This window comes from Cryptomeria japonica, chromosome 4, assembly GCF_030272615.1.
Source record: "Cryptomeria japonica chromosome 4, Sugi_1.0, whole genome shotgun sequence".
Lineage (NCBI taxonomy): Eukaryota > Viridiplantae > Streptophyta > Pinopsida > Cupressales > Cupressaceae > Cryptomeria > Cryptomeria japonica.
In genome coordinates, this window is record NC_081408.1 from 109,438,074 (window position 1) to 109,459,792 (window position 21,719).

General features: G+C 36.0%; 1 protein-coding gene across 4 annotated transcripts in view; it reads left to right on the forward strand.

Annotated features, from left to right (window-relative positions):
- Positions 1-21,719, forward strand: part of LOC131046144 (lon protease homolog, mitochondrial) — a 149,527-nt gene that overhangs the window by 125,100 nt on the left and 2,708 nt on the right. For all 4 annotated transcript variants that reach the window (XM_057979815.2, XM_057979813.2, XM_057979814.2 and 1 more), the window contains 2 exons: positions 16,606-16,773; positions 16,878-16,979. In XM_057979815.2, the coding sequence (XP_057835798.2) occupies positions 16,606-16,773; positions 16,878-16,979 (270 nt within the window). The remainder of the gene's footprint in view (positions 1-16,605; positions 16,774-16,877; positions 16,980-21,719) is intronic.

Below are 21,719 nucleotides of genomic sequence, written 5' to 3' on the forward strand. Positions count from 1 at the left end.
AATTTTATGGAATATAACATTTAAGTATCACTTATACTTTAAGTTATATTCCATATATACTTTCAGGATGTTTGAGAGTGGTTTCAGACCTCCAGGAGTTATATTGCAAAACCTAGTTTTTGGAGGTTTTTCATTTTCCAGACTTAGTCAAATTTCAGGATCAGGGCATTCCAGACTTAGCCAAATTTCAGGATCAGGACTTTCTAGACTTAGCCAAATTTCAGGATAAGGACATCACTCCAGCAGGACCTGCTATCCAGGTGATCCCCTTGGCGACACTCAAAATGCAAAGGCTAACTAACAAAACCCTAAAAGACCTAAAAACAAACCCCAGAAAAGCAAAAAGCAGGGGTCCCCATTGGCAATGGGGGGATGTGTGAAATGGTCACAACAGGTTGACATAGTGGAATGAGAAATTTTACTCTCTTTCTGGAGTTCTAGCATCAAGGTATTGTGATTTAGTGTGTGAGTTTCATGGCATCATGTTTACTCTTCAATGCTCTCATTTCTATGTTGCAAGGCTAATGAACAAGAAAGCATTGTAAGGTTAACTATTTGGTGGTGGTAATAGTGTTTTTGGAGGTTGTTGTAAAGTTTACTCTTAATGACATTTGTAGTTGACAGTGGTGCATTAGGGGTACTCCTTGTTTATGGATTGATCAAATTTCACAACCCTTCTGATTCAACTTTTAGTTTGCATTGCTTCTCCATTCTCCGACCTCTTCATTTGCACTACCCATTACCTAATAATCCTCTTCGTTGTAACTCATGTTGACATTGTAAAAACAAAACACTGATATTAACAAAAAAACATATGTAGCTCATATAAAGTGCATTTATAGAAAAAAATAAAAAATAATTAAAAAACACTCTAGGCATTGCTCGTAGACCCCCACCAAACTCATTTGATTTGCCAATACTTAATTGCCAAAAAACTCGGCAACATAAAAAATTGCTTGCTTTAGAAACACTTTTTTTTTTTTTTGCGAAATTCAATGACAAGATGTGTCCAATTAGTCCATAAATGAGTACAAAAGTGTCTTCTATTAAATTTAATTGATTACAAAATTGCATCATCATGCAAAATCTTGATGGTTGTTAGCCTAATACAATAGATAGCTGACAAAATGAAAATAATAAATATAACATTTTACATCTTCCTCTTCCCTATTGAGTGAAAACTTGCGGAGAGGTTGAGGTTCTAATCCTTGGAGTTTGTTGTTGCTCCTTGCTTGGCATAGAAAGCTATGGCTAGACCTCCATCTTGGTAGTAGATGACAATGTTTTCTCAGCATCATCAATGTCTTCCAATCCTATGTCTCCTGCTGTGCCCACATCCTCCAATGCTTGCCTCTAAAAATTGAGAATCTCAGCTTCGATAAATAATGGAGGCTTCTCATCTTGCCCTATCCAATTGCTATAAGGATCAATCTCATCCAAATCAACAAGATCCTCTAATTTGTCCTTTTACCCTCGTGCGTAGTTGAAAGTTGTATTGAACAAAGACAAGTTCATTGAGGCATTGTTGAGCTAGTTTTCCCTCTTCTTCACATGGATGGCTTCAAATAAGCTCCAATTGTGCTCATAGCTGGATGCAATACAAGGTTGGCACAAGACATAGAGGGAACACCTATGGAGATTTGGGGTATTTGCACCCCAATAAGCACATGCGATATCTAAATGTTCATGCACCTCCTTATTCCACCTTGTAGTGTCCAATAATGACTGTGCTCTAGGTGGTGGGTTATGTTGAGTGGTGTTTTGTGACCACACCAACACTAAATAAGGTTTTCCAACGGTCACTTTATCCTCTCTTGATCATATCAGATGTATGCTAAGATTGTAGGAAGATCATACATTGACTCCAAGGTTCCAACTGTGTACTAGCGACTTTATTGTGGATATAGACTCATTTGGCTTTGATGCTTGTTGGTAATCCAAGGGGACTTATGTTTGGATCATTCTTTCACTTCTTTGCTATGGTTGGAACTTCATCATCGGATATATCAATTTTGTGATGCTTCTACTTCGATTGAACTAAACCGGAATTGACTGAAATTGAAGGGGAAAGGGTTTAGGAAGACGGAGTTAAATCTAAGAACTCAATAGATAGCAATGCTTCAGATGAGATCAACCACACTTTACTTTGCCACTAGAAGACAACTACATGAAGCGGGTGCAATCTTCAAAGGTTGAGTTTGAAGGATTTTTAAACCATAGATGAACACCATCACAGAATAATGTTCATCTAATAATTTAGATTAAGCGCACACATACAAAAGCTCAATCCAACCTTGCATTGTCAATTGAAATCATCTATTAACAAAAGGTATGAGCAAGCAATCTTCACCTTAAAACATTTTAATCAACTTTGTTTATCTAATTGTTTGGAAAATAAAATTCTACTCTAAGTGAGGAAGGTGAAACCATGCAAGTTCTGAAAAATAACTTAAGTGAACACCATCAGAGAACAATGTATCACTGTTATTATCTCAATAAATTATTGCAACAATTTTATACGATCTCCCCCCCTTTACAAATGAAGGGGTAAACCCCTTTTATAGGCCTCTAGGAGGAAAATGGACGACCTAGATTACAAACCAATCAATGGACAAGATTGAACGTGCAAACCCTAATTAGGGCTTGACCAATAAATTCCCAAATATATGATGCCAAGTAGTGGGGAGAGTCATAAATGAGGAATCTCACCTACTTTACATTAATTATCCTTTGCTCAAAAAGGTGCCCATATTGCATTAAATGTACCACTACATCCAAAATCGGCCAACATGCAATAAATGAGCCATCACTTCCAAGAATATGATAGCTGCCATGCATTAAGTATGCCACTACTCAGTGAAGATGCCTTAGCCAATTTTTTTATTATTTCCAAGAATTTTGTTCTAAAGGAAGGAATTTCCAATACTTAGTCAATTTTTAATTGCTGGAATTTCTTCACCTTGGGCGTAATTTATCCTTGAGAAAGGAATTTCCTTCAGATTTGAATTTTTTGCTCTTGGCTTGAATTCCACACTTTCCTTTGTCCTTGGGTGAAATTTCATCTTGGAAGGAGGAATTTTGAAAATTTTAGAAATTCTTCTCCAACCTCCTCCTAGCGCTCCTTTCCAGCCTTAGGCTCTATTTCACCTTGATGCAAGAATTCTTGTCCAAGGAGGAAATTCCTCCTCAATACCATTTTGGCGCCTTCACTCCTCTTTGAGCGGATTTGACCTATGGAGGTGGAATTTTGCTTTGGGGAGGAAATTCCTCTACCCTTGTTTGGCACTCCCTTCTCAATTTGGGTGTTAATTCCTCTGTGAGTAGGAATTTCTTCTTTGGAGGAAAATTCCTCCATGACCCCTTTCCAGTGCCCATATCCAACCTAGAGCACAATTTCACCTTGAAGCAGGAAAATGTTCCTTGGAGGAAAAGTCCTTACCCTTTGTTTAGTGCCCACTTCTCAACTTGGGAGGAATTTCTACTAGGTGGAAGAATTCTTGACTTGGAGGAAAATTCATCCTCTACCTCATTTTGGCGCCCTTGCTCATCCTTGGGGGGAAATTTGCTATGCAGGAGGAATTCTTGAGGAATTGGAAATTCCTTCATGACCCTAATTGGTGCCCCATCTCCAGACTAGGCAGATTTTGGCAAGGATGAAGGAAATTTTTGAAGTTTAGTAAATTTCCTTTCCTTAGACATTTTTGCTCACCACCTGGATTTGGATGCCACTTTTGGTATGAAGTGGATTTCTCTTGCCTCAAAAGGTTTTTTGTGCTTTTTCCACTTTAGGAAAGAATTTCATACTTAGCCAGTTTTCTGATCATCTGCCTACTTTTCAGCTTTCCAGATTTAGATATGGATTTTAAGGAATGCTTTGCCTACAATGTCCTGCCCATTGCCTGAGATAGACCTGCCAAAAATAGACTTACTAAAAATAGTAAGTACTTCAAATCATCAAATCAAGGCAAACCGAGACAAGGTGACATTTACTAAAAATAGTAAGTTTGATTTTTGGCAAAATTAGGCCAATCCGGGGATGCATCAAAACTTACTAGAATTAGAAAGTGCTCAGAATTTGCTCATATTTGACTTGTAGCTTCCTTGAACGGCTCTGACTTCATTGCAACGTTCAAATTTTCCAAAACCCTAAGGAAATGACCTCAAATCTAAGTTTGAAGGGCAAAACCCTCAAATAAACAAAACATGTTTAAGACTTAATCAAGTTTGCTCAAAACACTTGCAGACTTGATCACCAAAAACACTTGCAAACCGGGGAGACCAAAGGGATTGCTGCAAAAAGACCTAAAGAACCAAAACCAAAAGACCAAGAAGACCTAAAAAAGGGGTGATCTGTGAAAACGTCATAATAGGTTCCTAGGCACAAACTGTGTGTATATGTGTAGGTGTTGGCACTCTAGTGGGAGTAGATGAAGTGCATGCTGATTTTCTCTGGATTCGTGTACCATGAAGAGAGACCACTATGCCTTGACATGCCATATCTTCATCTGATTTTGGTTGCACTTGAGGACCATGACCACTAGATATAGATGTTGTTATGGCTGCCCTTGTCTCCTCCCCTTGCAATTTTTTCTCCTCTACTAATGCAAGTTGGGCATTCATCTCTCATTTTATCTCTTTAGTGGTGTTGGTACAAAGATTGACATCATGATGAGTAATGCTCGCAAGATGGTATTTGAATCAATTTATGCCTCCATGATATAAGCTTGTGCATCTAATGCAAACAAATATCCCAAGTATCCGTCCTTGATAGGCATATTTCCATCCAAGGTCTCTAGCTTCAGTAGGAGGAGTGCTTGTAATTGGCGATGGCATTGATGGGGTAGAGTCAGAGGTTGAACTTGTTCTAGAAGCTTCCCTTTTTGCCATTATACAATGTATTTAACCAACATATACAAAGTAAAAGCACAACATTTTAGTTTTTAAAGAAAATGATTACCCTAAATTCAACATAAATTACTAAAAGTCAGCATAGAATTAATTGAAATTAATATAAATTACTAATCAGTTTAAATCACTAAAAATTTAATATAATCTAAAGATTCTTAAGCCTTTAAGTCCAAAAATGTGATGACCACCCCTATTTTCATTTTGAAAGAGACTTGCAAACTACTATGTGATATCAATTAAATTGCTTAATAATCAACATGGCATTTTATCAAACACTTGACAAACATACAACAATATATGCAAAACCCAAAACTTCTTATTTGTTGTTAAATACTGATTTGCAATATAAATGTGCACATTCAACTGCCTTATGGGCTGCGACAATTATTCAGGTTTGTATTCAACAATTACAATGCTTAGTTATGAAAATATGATAGAAAAAACCTGGAATTGAATGTTGTAGTGGTCTGCAGATGTAATGGTAGCCTTCCAAACTTCTAATCAGCAGGAAAAACAAATAAACCTCATACCAACATTGTTCATGCATTATAGCAGCACTATTCATGGCACTGTAGCATTTTTACTATTCACGTGGCACTGTAGCAAAAACACTATTCACGCAGTACTGTAGCAAAACACTATTCACGTGGTACTGTAGCAAAATCACTATCTTCAAATCTGCACTTTCAAACCCCTGTAAAAACTTCATGCGAGAGCACCAGATGAAGCCCAATGTGTTTCCTGAATGAAAACACCTTTAATCCTCTTGATTGTGTCTTTCAATAGCGAAGAGAATGCTAGCAAAGAGGGATTCCGTCCTCCAAGCCCAATAATCAGATCTCTACGAAATCCAACAGCATAACATTAATCTCATCCAAGCATACCCCAAAAGAGAGCTCTCAACCTCAATTTATATCTTCTTCCTGGATGCAAACACTTCATTTCCTAAATGTGGGATAATACATTTTAGAATAAAATATTATTTCCCACAATGCACACATTAAAGGGAACTTTTAATATTTTAAACATTACTTTATATTCCCAACCTTATAATATAACGATAAAGTTCAATTTTAACTTAACACTTAATCGTTAAATATTAAAACATTGTTGATAATCCCTTTAAATCATTGTCACCTTCAAATATTTTTTTACTGATAATTATGCCAACCAGGGAAACACTAAAAATTTCAAGTCACTGCTTGGAGACTAACTTACTATAAATAGTAAGTGTCTAGAAACCCTGTTAGAGCAGCACCGATTGGCCTGAAACTGAAAACACCTAGGCCAAAACACCTCAGGATCCCACCAATGTCCTTGTTAGTTTTCGGGACTGTGTCAGAATAGGCTAATGACACCCCATATCATGTTGCGCTAAAAAGGGGACATTACAAAAAAAAAAGATTAAAATAAAAAAGTTGTGTATGCAAAAATAGCAAAATCAGTAAAAAAAAAACTTTAAAAAATGGTGATGAATCCAATTTTTGGAATTTACATGCAAAAATACTACTTGGTTTTAGCATATGATGACTTTTTTTTTTTTGAAACTTAAATGCTAGATTTGCAGCCAAAATGAAGTAAAATGTAAAACAAAAAACAAAAACAAAAAGCAATTTTTTGACATTTGCTTCAAATTTGCCTTCCAAATTTGCCAAAAAACCCTTTTCGATCTTCTCTCCTGGATGCAAAAGTGTTGTGAATTCTTTGTTCGAATTAGGAGGGTACATTGGGGGTTTTGCGGAGAGGAATTGCCTATTTTGGAGTCGTGTTTGACATTTTTGGGTTTGTTTCTGACCCAACCTGCTTTTATCACACTGGCCGCAAACAATTCTGGTGAGTATTATAGGCGATTACTCCTTTTCTTTCTGACTCGGCAAGTTTTTTGCAAGTCTGCCAACTATGGTCATCTAGAAGACAACTTTTTCTTTGGGGATGGGGGGGGGGATGGCATGGTTAGTGCACAATTCCTATTGTTTAATGGTTTGATAGCTTCAGCTTGTTTTAAGAATTAGTTGGTTGACGGTTGTGTTCCTCTTGGCAATTCTCGAGACTTTTAAATAGATTTTGTATTGTCAAGGAAAGTAAAAAGCAGCATTCCATTATGATAGGAATGTGACCCTTCTTATGAAGACATATAAAAGAGAAATCAGGTTTTGTTGGGGGAGGAGGACATGAATTAGAGCAGACATAAATATATCATTGCAGCAGAGATAAATATATCATTCGAGCAGATTATTACAACAGACTTAAATATATTATTGAGTAGATTTGAAAGGTAGAATATGCAGATTTTTAGGGAGACCTGAATTGAATCCAGGAAGGATCAATGGAATGGAAAGACGCATTGAACAAGACAGAAATAAATATTTAAATCAGCAACCCAGCAGGTGGATTGAACCATCAAGCCAGTCAATCCAATCAGCATCAAAAAGCAGATCAGTCTATAAGTCAGCAGCTATCAAACATATAGATCGAGTAGATCAAGATTACTATATATTACAGGCAATAGTGACCTTATTCATTGTGGTATGCATGAGATGTATACTTGATGTATGCATGATGAAGATATTGACTAACATATAAATTCTTTTGCATAATTAATGATGTGTAAACTGCTAATCAATCTATTTATCTATTCTCCCATGGAAACAATCATGTGTGGGTGAGGAAGGAGATGCATTTGGGAGAGTAGGTACATGTTTCCCTTCTAAGTACACCACCCCAAGGGATGAAATTGTCTTGGTTGGATGTTCGTGCCACTTGTGGGCCAAAGGGTTGAGTTGTCTTAGTTGGATGCTCCGCGCCCTTGGGCTTAGTTGAGGATGGCCTTTGGCACCCTTTGTGTTATCCTCCCCAATCACCATGATGGTTGGTTGTGGGAGGTGAAATATTTGGATTTCCTAGTCTATTCATCACATTACTGTATCCATGACTGTATTGTTTGAATCCATCCTCTGCGGATGTGCATGATGGATATCATGAAAGAAGTTCATGATGTGTATTTGTGTATTCATTTCCTGCAGGTATTCATGATGAATATCATGGAAGAAGTTCATGATGTATATTGAATTCATCTTCTATGAGAATGCATGGTGGAAAGAGTCCATGAAGCATGGTCAAAGGGATCCTCCCTAGCTAAGAGGGAGTGTTGAAAATGTAGCTAGGTCGTATCCCTTGATTGGGCTGACCTAGCTTGGTAAATTTTAGATGTGGCCTTCGGCCTTAAAATTTATTGTGTAATTTGTAAAGGGTTATTGGTTAGGTCCTAACCTATGTAACTTGTGGTTATAAATGGGTCTGACCCCATAATGTAACTTGTGACCATTGGAGATTGGTCCCGCCTAGGCACATAAAACACTCAAAGGGCAAACACAAATGTAATGTGTGGAAGCATGGACCTATTCATGTAACTTAAACTAAAAGCATTATATTTTGGCGCCAAAGTCCTTAGCCGACTAAGGCAAGATATAATGCTTGCACCTCCTATATAATCAATGGATTGTAATCCATTTCATAGACAATAATGTGCACTTGATCAGCGAATACCACTCTGCCAGCGAATTCAATGTTGAAGTCAGTGAATATTCTCCAAGAGTCAGCCAACACATTCTGAGTGACAGCGAATTCGCATTCCTGTAAATTGGCAGACTTCTGATCCAAGAAGCTATCCTCTTGCTGTGCGAACTATATCAGACTGATCTGCCCTAAGGTCTGCCCTACATCTGATTGGAGATTCAGTCAAGTTCAAATCAGAACTTGTGATTCAGATAAGTCAATTCTGTCATGCCCTAGGTGGGCGAATTTGTATTTGATCATCTTCTGACATTAATCTAATCAGATCTGAGATCTGAGATCTTTGGTTGCTGGGTTTTTCCTCCAAGAGGGAGGTTTTCCCAGGGTACATGTGTGTTATGCATATGAATTACTTTGCATTCTGATTTTCTGTTCTATACTGCTAATTTGATTGCTAAAATTAACATTTGGCACCCTTTGTGTTATCCTCCCCAATCACCATGATGGTTGGTTGTGGGAGGTGAAATATTTGGATTTCCTAGTCTATTCATCACATTACTAGAATCAATCATGATGAGGTTAGAGAGGGAATACAAGGAGGGATAAATTGTTATGAGGTCCTTTTCTAAGTACATTGGTGGATGGTTGGCGGCCTGTCACATGAGGCCAAGAGAGGCAAGGTGTATCTTGCCCGTGGGCTTACATGGGAAGGACACTTCAGACACCCTATTTTGATTTCCCCACCAACCTCCACAATGGTTAATTGTTGGAATGGATTCAAAGAAGTCTTAATCATAGGAGGGTGAAATAAGGTGGCACGAATAGGGAGGGCAGGTACAAGCTTCCTCACTAGGTACACCCTCTCATGAAGGATGGATGATGGAGGCCCACACGAGGCCATGAGGGATGGTATTCCGCTCTTGGGGCTAGCGTGAGGATCACTTCAGGCACCCTATCATGTCTCCTTACCCAAGCCCCGTTATGGTTGAACCCAAATAATTAATTATTTATAGTTTATACTATATGATTAAGATGATTGTGAATATATTTTCTTTAACCCTAGCAGTAATAATTGATTTTTATGAATTGTATCTTCCAAAGATGTAAATATCTTAATCGGCAACAAATCTTTTGGCCGAAATTTTTAATAAAATCGAGAATCGGGAAAAAATCGGCAAAATTATCGAACATTTGAAAATGTATAATTTTTTAAAATATTCTAAAAAAAAATGTATACACTAAATTTATGGAACACAATAGCATATTATTGGTTTCCATCATATATAAATCATAGTTTGAGACTTTGAGTCAAATACATACCATATAGCAAAGTGATATACCAAAAAACAAGTTCAAGTTCTAAATAGTAAATATGATTGAGTCAAATCCATATTGTAGAGCTTAGACCACAAAACAAATCAGTGAAATCTGAATACATATTAAGTTCATGGTTTCATATCATTGAAAACTAGAAATCATAGATTGCGTTTGCGACTAAAGCTCAAAAAACTCTGTTGCTGCTGAGTGGGTGCTGAAGTAGATGGTGTTGCAGCAATCCTCAACTGGTGATGAAACTGCCTCTTCTGGATCAGCAAACTCATCTCCCGCCTCCTCACATTCTGCCATCTCTGCCGCCCATTCGGTTGCCTCCCTCTCCATCTCATCTAACTGATCGTCAGTGATAAATGCATTCACATCAATATCACCAATAGCACCATCAGGGTCAGCAATCCAATCCGCTGTGTATGGATCAATCTCATCAATGTCAAGTGCGTCATATGAACTGTTCCCTTGTACCCTCTTTTCATGTAGTTGAAGGTTGTACTGCACATATACAAGGTCATTCAAGCGCTTTTGAGTCAACCTATTGCGCTTTTTTGTGTGAATGGCTTCAAAGACACTCCAGTTGCGCTCACAACCAAAAGCACTACAAGGCTGGGATAATATGCGGATTACAAGCTTTTGAAGATTAGGTGTTGTGGCATCGTAATCTTCCCACCACAGATCTGCAAGCATACAAATTGGCATTTATAACTTGGTAAAGATTTTTATAAACTTAAAGATTGAAATAAATGGTAAAATAGATTTAAGAGCACATTTTTTTTACCTAGCAGCAAGGTGTCTTTCTTACGAATGCCAATAGGTGAAGAAAACAATGGCCCATCTTCCTTCTTGTACCTCTGCAACTCATCAACAATGATGTCTTGAATATTTTCATCAGGAACCAACCTCTGAATACATGTGTCAAGGTCAAGTTGAACCTCCTCATCTATTTTGAAATTGCGGGAGTAAAAGAACTTGGGGTTCAAATAGTAGGCAGCAACATGGATATGTTGGAGTTGTCGGTTCCACCTTCGATCAATTATGCACCATATGGGTTCATATTTAGTCCTCTCTGACCCATACAAGTGTTGAATTGCCTCTTTGATCTTATCCATGGCCTCATATAGATACCCTATGGGGTTTTTATCCCCATCCACCATCCGTAGAACCCTCACCAATGGCTCTGACACCTAGATATGACAAATTTAACAAAAATCAGCAATGTGTAATATTAGAAAATTACAAAATATATCATCAATTGAAATTTGAACTTTGAACACTTACATTGATGATCTCTTCCATGAGTTTGGCGAATCTATCATAAAAAACGGCCTTCACGACCTTCTCTGCTTCAGGCTTCCTGCAATAAGGGCTTTGCAACCATCTTTCACTCACAAACATCCTCTTCAGGTTGGACAATGCACGTAATATGCTCTGTAAGCTGAGGAAATTCGTGGCAAAATGTGTGACACCTGAACGCACAAGATCCTTACCATCAGTGTGTTGTCTCATAAACTCCAAGGCCCATGTGTGGTTGTAGATGTACTTTGTGATTTCCCTTCCATCTTCAACCACATACTTCACCCAACTAAGTTTCCCTATGTCCTCGAGGAGTAAATCAAGGCAATGAGAAGCACAAGGGCTCCAAAATAATGACGAATGCCTAGCCTGTAGAAGTTTACCGACTGCCACATATGTAGCTGCATTATTGGTCACAACCTGAACAACATTCTGCCTCCCACTTTGGTCACCACCTCATCCAACATGTTGCACAAGGTTTCTACATTCTTCGCTTGATACGAGGCATCAATCGATTTTAAAATTACCACCTGTCCCCTTGAAGCAACTAGAATGTTTACGAAGTGTCATATTCCTACTATCCTTCCACCCATCAAATAAAATGGTGCAGCCATTCCTTTCCCAATTCCTCCTTTGTTGTTCCACCAGCTAATGTGTGTTTTAGACCTCATCCTGCAATAATGGCCCACTCAACTCATAACGACTTGGGGACTTGAGCCCCATACCAGAAATGGTCAATCCACTGACCATTTGCTCCCAATATGGACTCTCAATAATACTAAACGAAATATTGTTGTAAAACCAAAATCTAGCCACTGCCGCTCTTGTTTGCTGATGCACTTCCTTATTCCATGAAGTACCTAACAATCCAGGTTGTGCACCAGGAGTGTTATGAGGAATGAAAAAACCAGATGTATTGCTGCCCACCCCAATATTTTCTGACTCTGTAGAACTGATATTCCTCGTTGGGGTTGTCATTGCCTCTGCTGTCCTCTTTTTTTCTACCTTCTTTTGCTCAAATTTTGAAAGTCTTGCTTTTGCCTCCCTTTGAACCTCTTCAGGACAATTGTCACATATCGTAATATTTTGTCCATTGATTTGTGCAAGGTGAATTTTGAGTTGGTATATGCCACCGGTCATAGTTTCCGTGCAATGGTTACATATAACCTCTCCTGCCACTGCACCTGGTGTGCCATGTTTCCACATAGGATCCCTCTTTCTACCACCACCTCTAGTTGCAAAAGCCATTGTCTTTTATAAAAATTCGGAAGACACCTAGCAAAAGAGACCAAACATGAATCAATAAATATAAATTGAAGTTGAACACAAACTAGAATTTGAACACAAAATGGTTACAGCCAGATGGATTAAACCTTATTTTCTTTGTGATATTGAACATTGTTTATCTCTTTTGCCTTAGACAAAACTTTAAAGATTGGTATCAATGGTGAAAGATTCGTCCCTAGCCAATATAGTGTGATTCATTCAGGGTCACAATTTGTGCATAAAAGATTCAAAGGTGAATTCATCCAACATTCACAAGTGTGCACATTGATACAAGTTTTATAGGTGCTAAAGGGAAGAAATATTTATTATTTGCAAGAAAACATTATCAATTTCAAGGTATATTATTACAATTACTTAGCTAGTAATCATTGCCAGTGCCACAATATAATTGCCAGACACGCCAATTTTACCACCCTCAGAAATTGTCATTAGTGCTAGACATGATCTGCTATCAAAGAGGACCCTTATTATACTTGAATTTGTGAAGCATTCTTTTTTGTTTTATTTGGTGTTGCATTACACTACCTCTAGGATGCTCTCGCTTTGCTTTTCATCTTAGAAACTAATTTTGTACACAATTTGTTTCAAGTTTCAACAAAATATGACAATTGTATATCAGTTGCAAAAATATCTTCCAATATACTTGTTCAATCTTACAAGTATTTCAGGCTTTAGCTAAAAATAATTACTTGTTCTAGGAAAACGAAATGGGGATTTGAGTGAAGTTGGAATAACGAAACTCAATATAATATTGTTTGCAATTGTGGAGTTTTACCGTGCCAAAGATATGGTATAGTTGCCAACTCGATTCCTGCCTTGCACAATATTGACTAAGCTCTCTGTTATAAGCCTATGAATTTCTTTATTATCTTTTTTTGTTCATATACACACATTGCAAGCATATTGTTGATAACCAAACTTGGAAGTGTTGGGCGTCGGGTAGAAGGGAAGTTGCAGGTAGTGTTCCGGCGTCGGGTAGAAGGGAAGTCGCAGGTAGTGTTCTCGCGTCGGGTAGAAGGGAGGTCGCGTGTTGCGGAAAGAAAAAACCTTTTTGTGTAAATATCGCTACATTTTAGGGTTCATTTTTTTAATGCCGATTTTCTGCATTTTAATTGCGATTTTTTTAGGGTTCGAATCAGGATTTTTTGGGAATAAATCGACCGCGATTTAAATGAAGATTTAATCGTTTGGGCAAATGAATCGCAATAAATCGCGATTTGCCCGATTGTTTTACGATTTTTACATCCTTGGTATCTTCAATATTTGTCTAACATGATTGCAAGGTCTCAACCAGGATCCTTTGGGTAAAGTTGCATCTCTAACCATATTATGTTCCTTGTTTTTATTGAACTTGTGATTCTAGAGCAAAATATTGGGTAATACGGTAATACCAAAAGGGGACATTACATATTGGTGAGACCCTGTCTCAAGAGTTAAATAACATATTTTAACAAATTTAGAATATATTATTTAATTGTAATGCAAATCTATCTATCTATTTATATATTTTATTAATAAAAAGGTAGTCTAAACTACGAACATTGCATGGGCTAAACTATAAATAAATTAAAATAGATCTTTTAGTTAAAAAAATGAGGCATGAGTTGCAAGAAATATTGGAGTGATTTGAGAGAATTTTGGTGGGGGGCTGTGGAAAAGGGTATGGACATCCATCAAAGCATAAAGGATAGAGGAATTTCATTGGATGTGGTAGTTGGCACTGCCCTGGTGGACATGAATGCAAAATGTAGAAGCACACACAAGGCACAAAAGTGTATTGATTGCCAGTTTATTAAATTTTTTTTACACATTGTTGTTTCTGGATCTCCTTTCTTAATTCCTAGCAAGATATGTATTTTCTTCAAGTTTTGTCACTCTACTGGCATGTGTAAACGAAATCTCCTTACAAAACGGGCTCCAAAAATATACTTCACAGAGAGGTATGCTTGGTCCAGATTGCAAGTTTGGGGCTTTCCACGATTTACATAATTAAGTGGAGGGAAAGCTTTTGGAAGATCAGCAAGGGCAGGCACAGGGACACTTGCAATTATATATGTAGTTACTCGGAAGCAGAGGACTGTGATGTGTAACAATGGTGGATGCTTACTTGAGGTTCACAGCCTCATGTGGTATATCGTCAGCTGGAGGAATGGACCTTGTGATTTTCTTGGTCATTTTCCTCATGAAAGAGTATAGCAAGCTAGTGACAATTTTCCTATTAAGATAGAAAGAAGTTGCTTCTCCAGTGAAGATGGTACTTGAAATGTAATGAAAATGGTAAAGGAAAAAAGGTAGCAATCAAGGCTGGTCATTATAGGAGACTTCTTGCTAAGAAACAACCCAACAAAGCAGCAAAATTTGTTGAATGAACACATTTAAGATCAGGTACATGACATTTAGCAGAAGCCATTTGCCGAGTGCAAGCAAAGCTTTGAGCAACATTGGATGCCAAATTACTAGGAGTTGGTGACGAGGCAGGTTGTGTATAGAGAAAGATAGGCTCAAATGCTCTGAGACGAAGACCAGACCATTTTGTTAGTAAGCATATATCATCATCAAGCAGGTTAGAGAAATCACTTTTGAGCATAACCATTAACTTTTCCTTGGTTACATCATGTTTTCAACTTAGATCTTTGGCCATTATTCTTACTGCTGTTGAATACTTTCAGATACAACTGAGCAACTAGAGATTGCAGAGCTGAATTCTGATTGGGCTATGATAGCAGTGGGTATACAATACACCCAACAACTGGTGATACACTATTGGTTTGTCAAGCTGAAGGGTAGATTATCTTATCAGGGAAAGTGATTTTACTCACAACTGGATAGAAAGGAATTTCCCTTGTTTGCTTCTAAAAATTAATAGATGTAAGTGTCATGAATTTGCTTCTGGAATATCTGACCAATTTTGATCAAATCCACAGAAAACGAGAAAACTAAGATTGAGTTGCAGTTTCTGGCCAAACCTGAACATTTTAATCTCTCTGGAGGATCCTAGAACTTCAATTTTATTTTGATCATAAATTTAATTGTGGATGGAATGTTACGAAGGATGGGGAATTTCCAAGTTCTTGGAGAGCTTGATCAAATTTCATAAGCTGCTTGCATTAGCAAATGATCCAGCCCATTCTTTTTCCAATTAATGGTTCTAATAGTGGATCGGGGCCATAACAAAGTAATTGTGATCTTGAGATGATGGCATCCTGTAGTGCTTCTGATAAGCACTGCCAACTGAGTTTCAGTAACTTTGGGAGACAAATTATCCCATCTTCCAATGCTGCCTCTCCAACTGTTTTCTAAACATTGTCACTAGCAGATGCTATAATGGTGAGAGATGGTAGGTTTAACATCTCTTAGATCTTGCTTTGATAGTGCTATAACTATCATTCCTTTCATACGATTTGCTGTTCTTTAGCTTTTTCTTTCGTTTCAAATCTATATAACAGTTTAGATTTACTTTTTATGCCTTCCTCACCGACTGAATCTGAAATATTGATCAAGTATGGACAACATATGGCATGCATAGCATATAAATGGTTTGTTCAATGTCAGCACCATGGCGTTTTACTATATTTCATTGCTTTTCAGTGCTGTATGAAAGGAAAGTTAACATGGTATGCTTACTGCATATTGTTTAGTGAATTCTCTATTATCTAGAATGTTTGGGTGTCTGGGACAATATTATGAGTAGTTCATAAAAATATCTTGCAGCAAGTCTTCATCGCTAATATAAATCTGGATTGCTTTAAAGAATAATGTCATTTTTCAAGACCTGAATTTTAGCCATTCTTGCTTTGGAGTTGCTTCTTGCCAGATGTCCTCTAATCGAAACTCCACTCTGAACTTATGGCATAAGCCTATTAATAAAACCTAAGAGGTGAGAAAAAATTACATGAATGAGCCAGTTGATGCTTTACATTTAAAAACTTCAGTAATAAATTAATAATGTTTTGAATTTGAGCTTGTGGGGCATAGGGCTCAAATACTAAACCGATGCATACGAGGACTCCCAGATACAAACAATGGTGCATTCTTTTTTGCCATATCTTGCATTTGTCTCGTAAATGAGATTTCAATTTCTGCTTGTTGCACATCTTCCATTTACATCTTAAATGTTAAAAGTAAAACTATCTCACTAATAGTCATTCCTGCTTGTTGCACATCTTCCATTTACATCTTAAACGTTAAAAGTAAAACTATCTCACTAATAGTCATTCCTTTTTGTTCTTGAATTTGAAAATTTTCTATTGTTGCACTTGTGTTATTTGGGATTAGGTTTTGTTTGTTTGCACTGCAAATGTGGTGGGGACGATTCCCAATCCACTATTGGATCGAATGGAAATCATTCCCCTTGTAGGTTACATCACTGATGAAAAGATGCATATTGCCCGTGATTACCTTGAGCGGACTACTCGGGAGGCTTGTGGTATCAATCCTGAACAGGTGTTAGCTCTTTCATATTCTATTAACTAAAAGATGTTTCCGTTTATTGTAATATTATCTTAAGTTTGATGTAAATATACCATCTAATTTATGTATTTCTTCAGGTTGAAGTAACTGATGCAGCACTACTTGCACTTATAGAAACTTACTGCCGTGAAGCTGGAGTGCGGAATCTTCAAAAGCATATAGAAAAGATTTACCGCAAGGTTTGTTTGATAGTAGTGTTTACAAATCTATAATATTGCCTGAAAAATTTAAATGAAATAGAATGTTAAATGTGTTTGATTATCTATTAATTAGTTTTGTAGAATTTGTTTTGCATCAATTAATACTTTCCACTTGTTGATCATTGGTTGAAATGTAACATCATAGGGACTTTCTTCCCAGGTTAAAAGCAATTATTACTGTTTTGAAAGGAAACTTGCTCTATACTGCTCGGTTCTCCAAAATCATTGTTAATATACTAGCAGTTTCTGTGTATAATGGATATATAATTAGTTATTGACAAATGATATTAGTAGTATTGACATGAAAGCTTTTGGAAAAAATTGTGTATTCAATTTTTGCTTCAAAATTATAGCATTGCCTGAAGATTGAAATTGAATAGAATGGAACATGTGTTTGCTTGTCTATTAATTCATTTTGTAGCATTTGTTTGGCAGTAAGATTACTTTCTATTTATTGATCACTGAGTCAAATATATGTCCTAGATCATCACAGGGCTTAGTATATTATTAGAGTTTTGAAAGGAATCTTGTTTTCTATCTCTTTGTTCTTGAGCATTCTTATTACTGTGATAGCATATTCTTTATTTTGCACATAAGTTGGTTTATTGACAAATGTAATTTCTAATACAGAATAGGATTGATAGATAAAATAGTTGTCTGATCTCCCATGTATGTGTAAGTTATGCTAGAAGAGTACTTATTATGCCATAGGCATTCGTTTAGTTGTTTTCACGTGGTTCTTTTAAGTGTACAAATTTTTCAAGGTAAGAGAGAACTGCTAGGAAATAGAATTTAGAAATGCAAGAGTAAATCTAGAAGCAAATGAATGCCCTTGTCCAACTCCTTTGAAAGACTGGATAGTTTTGTTTGATGATTGATCCATCTGTGAAATGATGCAGAGATAAATGTTTTGTGTACAGGTAAGCCTTTTAACTATAGGCAAAGATTAACATTAAGTATATAGCTTTAGTATGCTAGCTAGCTAATGCTGCAGTGATTTCACTGGATGGATAGTTTCAAACTTTCAGGTCCTGTTTTTATTTTTGCAAATATTGTCAAAACCATGTATTTTGGGCTTGTGTTTAGATACATGTACTGCTATCGGTAACAAATCTTGAACATTGATAAAAGAATTTTAAAAATCTGCAATTTTGCAATTCAAATATTTAATAATGTAAGTTTTTTTCTTTTGCTGATCTGAAGTATGCACAAAAGGGGCTGAAATGCTTTGGATTATCTAATCTGATAACTATGTTTTAGCAAACAAGTTTTGAGGAAGACATCTAAAACTTGTCCTCTAAAAAATGTGAATTCTGATGAAGTTGATAATTTACTGATATAAGATATGGAAGGGAGAATAGAAGGAATTCATATAGTTGGACGCTACTAAAATATTTAGGTAAGCCTCAAAATGACTAGTAATAGAAAATAAAATACATTGTTTTATTATACTGGTTATATGCTCGATATTTTTTGTAAAATTGATAAAATGGTATCCAGTTCTATTGAAATCTAAGTTGGCCAGTCCTTGTATGGGAACCAAGTACAGGTATGGGGTTTTGGTAATCCAGTATGACAATATATCTAAGTTAACGATTTGGGTACGGATACGGATACGGATTTGCGGATTCGGCAATTTTTTTTTTTCTTGGGTATGGGTATGGGTACATCCGTACACACACATATATATATTATATATACATATGTCATATATTATATATATGTTCAAACATACAAATATGAAACACACAATGTAACTTTCCCAAACAATGATACATAAATGATAACAGATAAATGATACATAGTTGTTTTTTAATTGTTTTTTTGACTTTTATGATCCGTGGACCCCGTTTTTGGGAACCCACGGGCCTGGGTTCTCCCGGGTCCGCCTGGGTTCTCCTTGGGTTCCACCTGGGCAGGACCCGGGTGGAACCCAAGGAGAACCAGGTTTGGACTAGGACCAGGCAAGAACCAGAACCCGGACCCAGCCTTTTTCCCCGAGAACCGGTATCTCAGCAATATATCAATAACTTAATGTAGCATCTATATATATACTTACACACCATGTAGGACCTGTTATTCAGTATAAATATAGCATTTAATTAATCAGAATAAATATCTGTTTAACTGTAAAAACTTAAAGAAAGCTTTGCAACTGGACTGTAAAAATCATGACTATTAAATGTGCAATGCATGGCCTTCTATTTTTTTCCTGCAACTTGATTTTTGGTCATGACTGAGCAAGGACTCCCACAACCTGCAACCTATGATCAAGTGCTTTCACCTGCCAGAAAACCCATGAGGTATTCTGCCTCCATGAGTTTTGTAATATATATCTTCTCTGATTCAGTGTTTGCCAAGTAAGTTGCAGTGATTTATAAAAATTGTAACTTGCAGTGGTTCAGAAACACGCTGCAGAGATTCATTGAATTGGAGTTCTTATTTGGGATTCCAGAATGGACCTTGAGTTATCCAATGGCCATCCCAGACCTGAACCCAGATTTTGAATTTGATTTTTGCAATAAACAGTCCTATATAGGCAAAACTGGTAACTTAGATTGGAACAAATATCAAAGGTTAATGAGTAAATTTTTCCAAATTTTCAATGCCTGTACTTGAATTATGAATATATTTTGTTAAAACACAATAAGAAACTGACGATTTGGGAATGCAATTTGATAAATATATTTTAGCAAACAACTTTTGAGGGATAATTTGATTCCTGTCTTTTAAATGGATTGTTGATTTAAGATAGGCAAAGCAGAGTAACTGAAGGTCACACAGATGCAAATTTGCATGAAATATGTGCTTGATTTGGAACTGCTCCAATTATTTAAGAAAGCCTCAAAATGATTAAGTGGAACATTTTCCTATGCATTCTCAAGGAGTTTTAATGGGGGCTTTGCGTTTGGCAAGATAAAGAATGTTTACTGCTCTATCTGATAAAATAAACACATGAATTAATAATAGAAATGACAATACATACCAGATGCAAGAGTAAAATATATCTTCATTTGCACATGAAATTATTACAGAAGAAGACCAGAGATGGTCAGTCAGGGATCAGAGTTTCCTTGACAATGCACAATCTTTGTAAAGGATCTGATAGTTGCTAAGAGGAACACAACCGTCAACCAACTGATGCTTATAATTACCTGAAGCCAATGAACACTTGATACGAACAATTAATATATAGTCAGATAACCAAAACTATCAAAACATAATAATAGACATTGTATGCTGACTACAAAGAAAGCCCACATATGTTAGAAGTTGTTAATAGTCAAAAGGTTACTTGTAGAATATATGATCTAGATTTTAAGGAAATATACAAGCTTGAAAATTTTATCAACCCAACAGCGAATTTCAAGTTTGTGTATCCTATTTTTTAATCCTTTTATTTGTATTCACAATTTTCTTTTTACTACCATAGCACAATAGCAATATTTAGAACAGTTCTTTATACGTGATATTTGCAGTGTAAAATATAAGTATGTTTAGAGCACATAATATCCAAAGAGGGATCTCTCTGAATAGAAAACTTCTGCCCTTTTTGCAAAGACATCATGTAAAACTACTTTAATAATTTTACAACTATAGGACATCTTTTCATAATATTTGTTGTGTAATTTACTTGTAACAGACATTTAATGAATATTATTTCTTTTAAGTTCTTCATGTTTGGATAAGGTATTTGCATTTCAGCTGACAGTGTTATGGATTATCAGAATGGAAATATTTATTATGGCCACCTGTAATATAAACATCTCTACATCATCTACGTATGTGCTTTTATATATATATATATATATATAATTATATATATACATATACATATACATATACACACACATATACACACACATATACACACACACACACACAGATATATATATATATATATATATATATATATATATATATATATATATATATATATATATATATATATATATATATATATATATATATATATATATATATATATATATATATATATATATATATATATATATATATTTCTTTAGAAGATTTAGGCATTTCAAATATCATATGATAATATAACTGGTAAATCCTTTGTTTTTGTCATATTTCTCTCTGATACTTTTGGCATTTGTTCTTCGACTGACTTTGAGAACGTGGTCCACATTGATCGTTTCCATGGAGGTGAATTATTGAGAAGACAAGAAAATATTATACATGCAAAACTAAATGATCTATTGGAGCTGGACAGCAGAACGTTCGTCTACTTCAACATTACTTGGGATATGCATATGGGGTCTTAAATGTATTGGAATTTCAAATATAGTCAGGAAGTATGAAGAAAATCTTATGTATTGGTGACAGCTTTCTCATTCAAAATTTGGCTATTTTCACTCCTTGTTCACATCTAAATATATCCTGGAACAAGTCATGAGATATTGATAACCGATGCATTTTGTTACTCTCTGAAAGCATTGTGAATATTTGTGTTCCAAACTTCCAAGCTATCAAGAATTTTCATCTTAGAGATTTTAAGATTTTGGTAGTTAATTTTAAATACCTCCTAGATCTGGTAATCATGGATAGAAGCATAATGCCTCTGTCAAGACTGCCACTCTGGTAGGTTATGACAAAACATCTTATGTGAAGTTTCCAGGCATTAGCTCGTTTTATTAATCTAATGTGTATTTTTGTATTCATAAACACATATCTTTCCAATTTCAGCTTCCTTCAGTT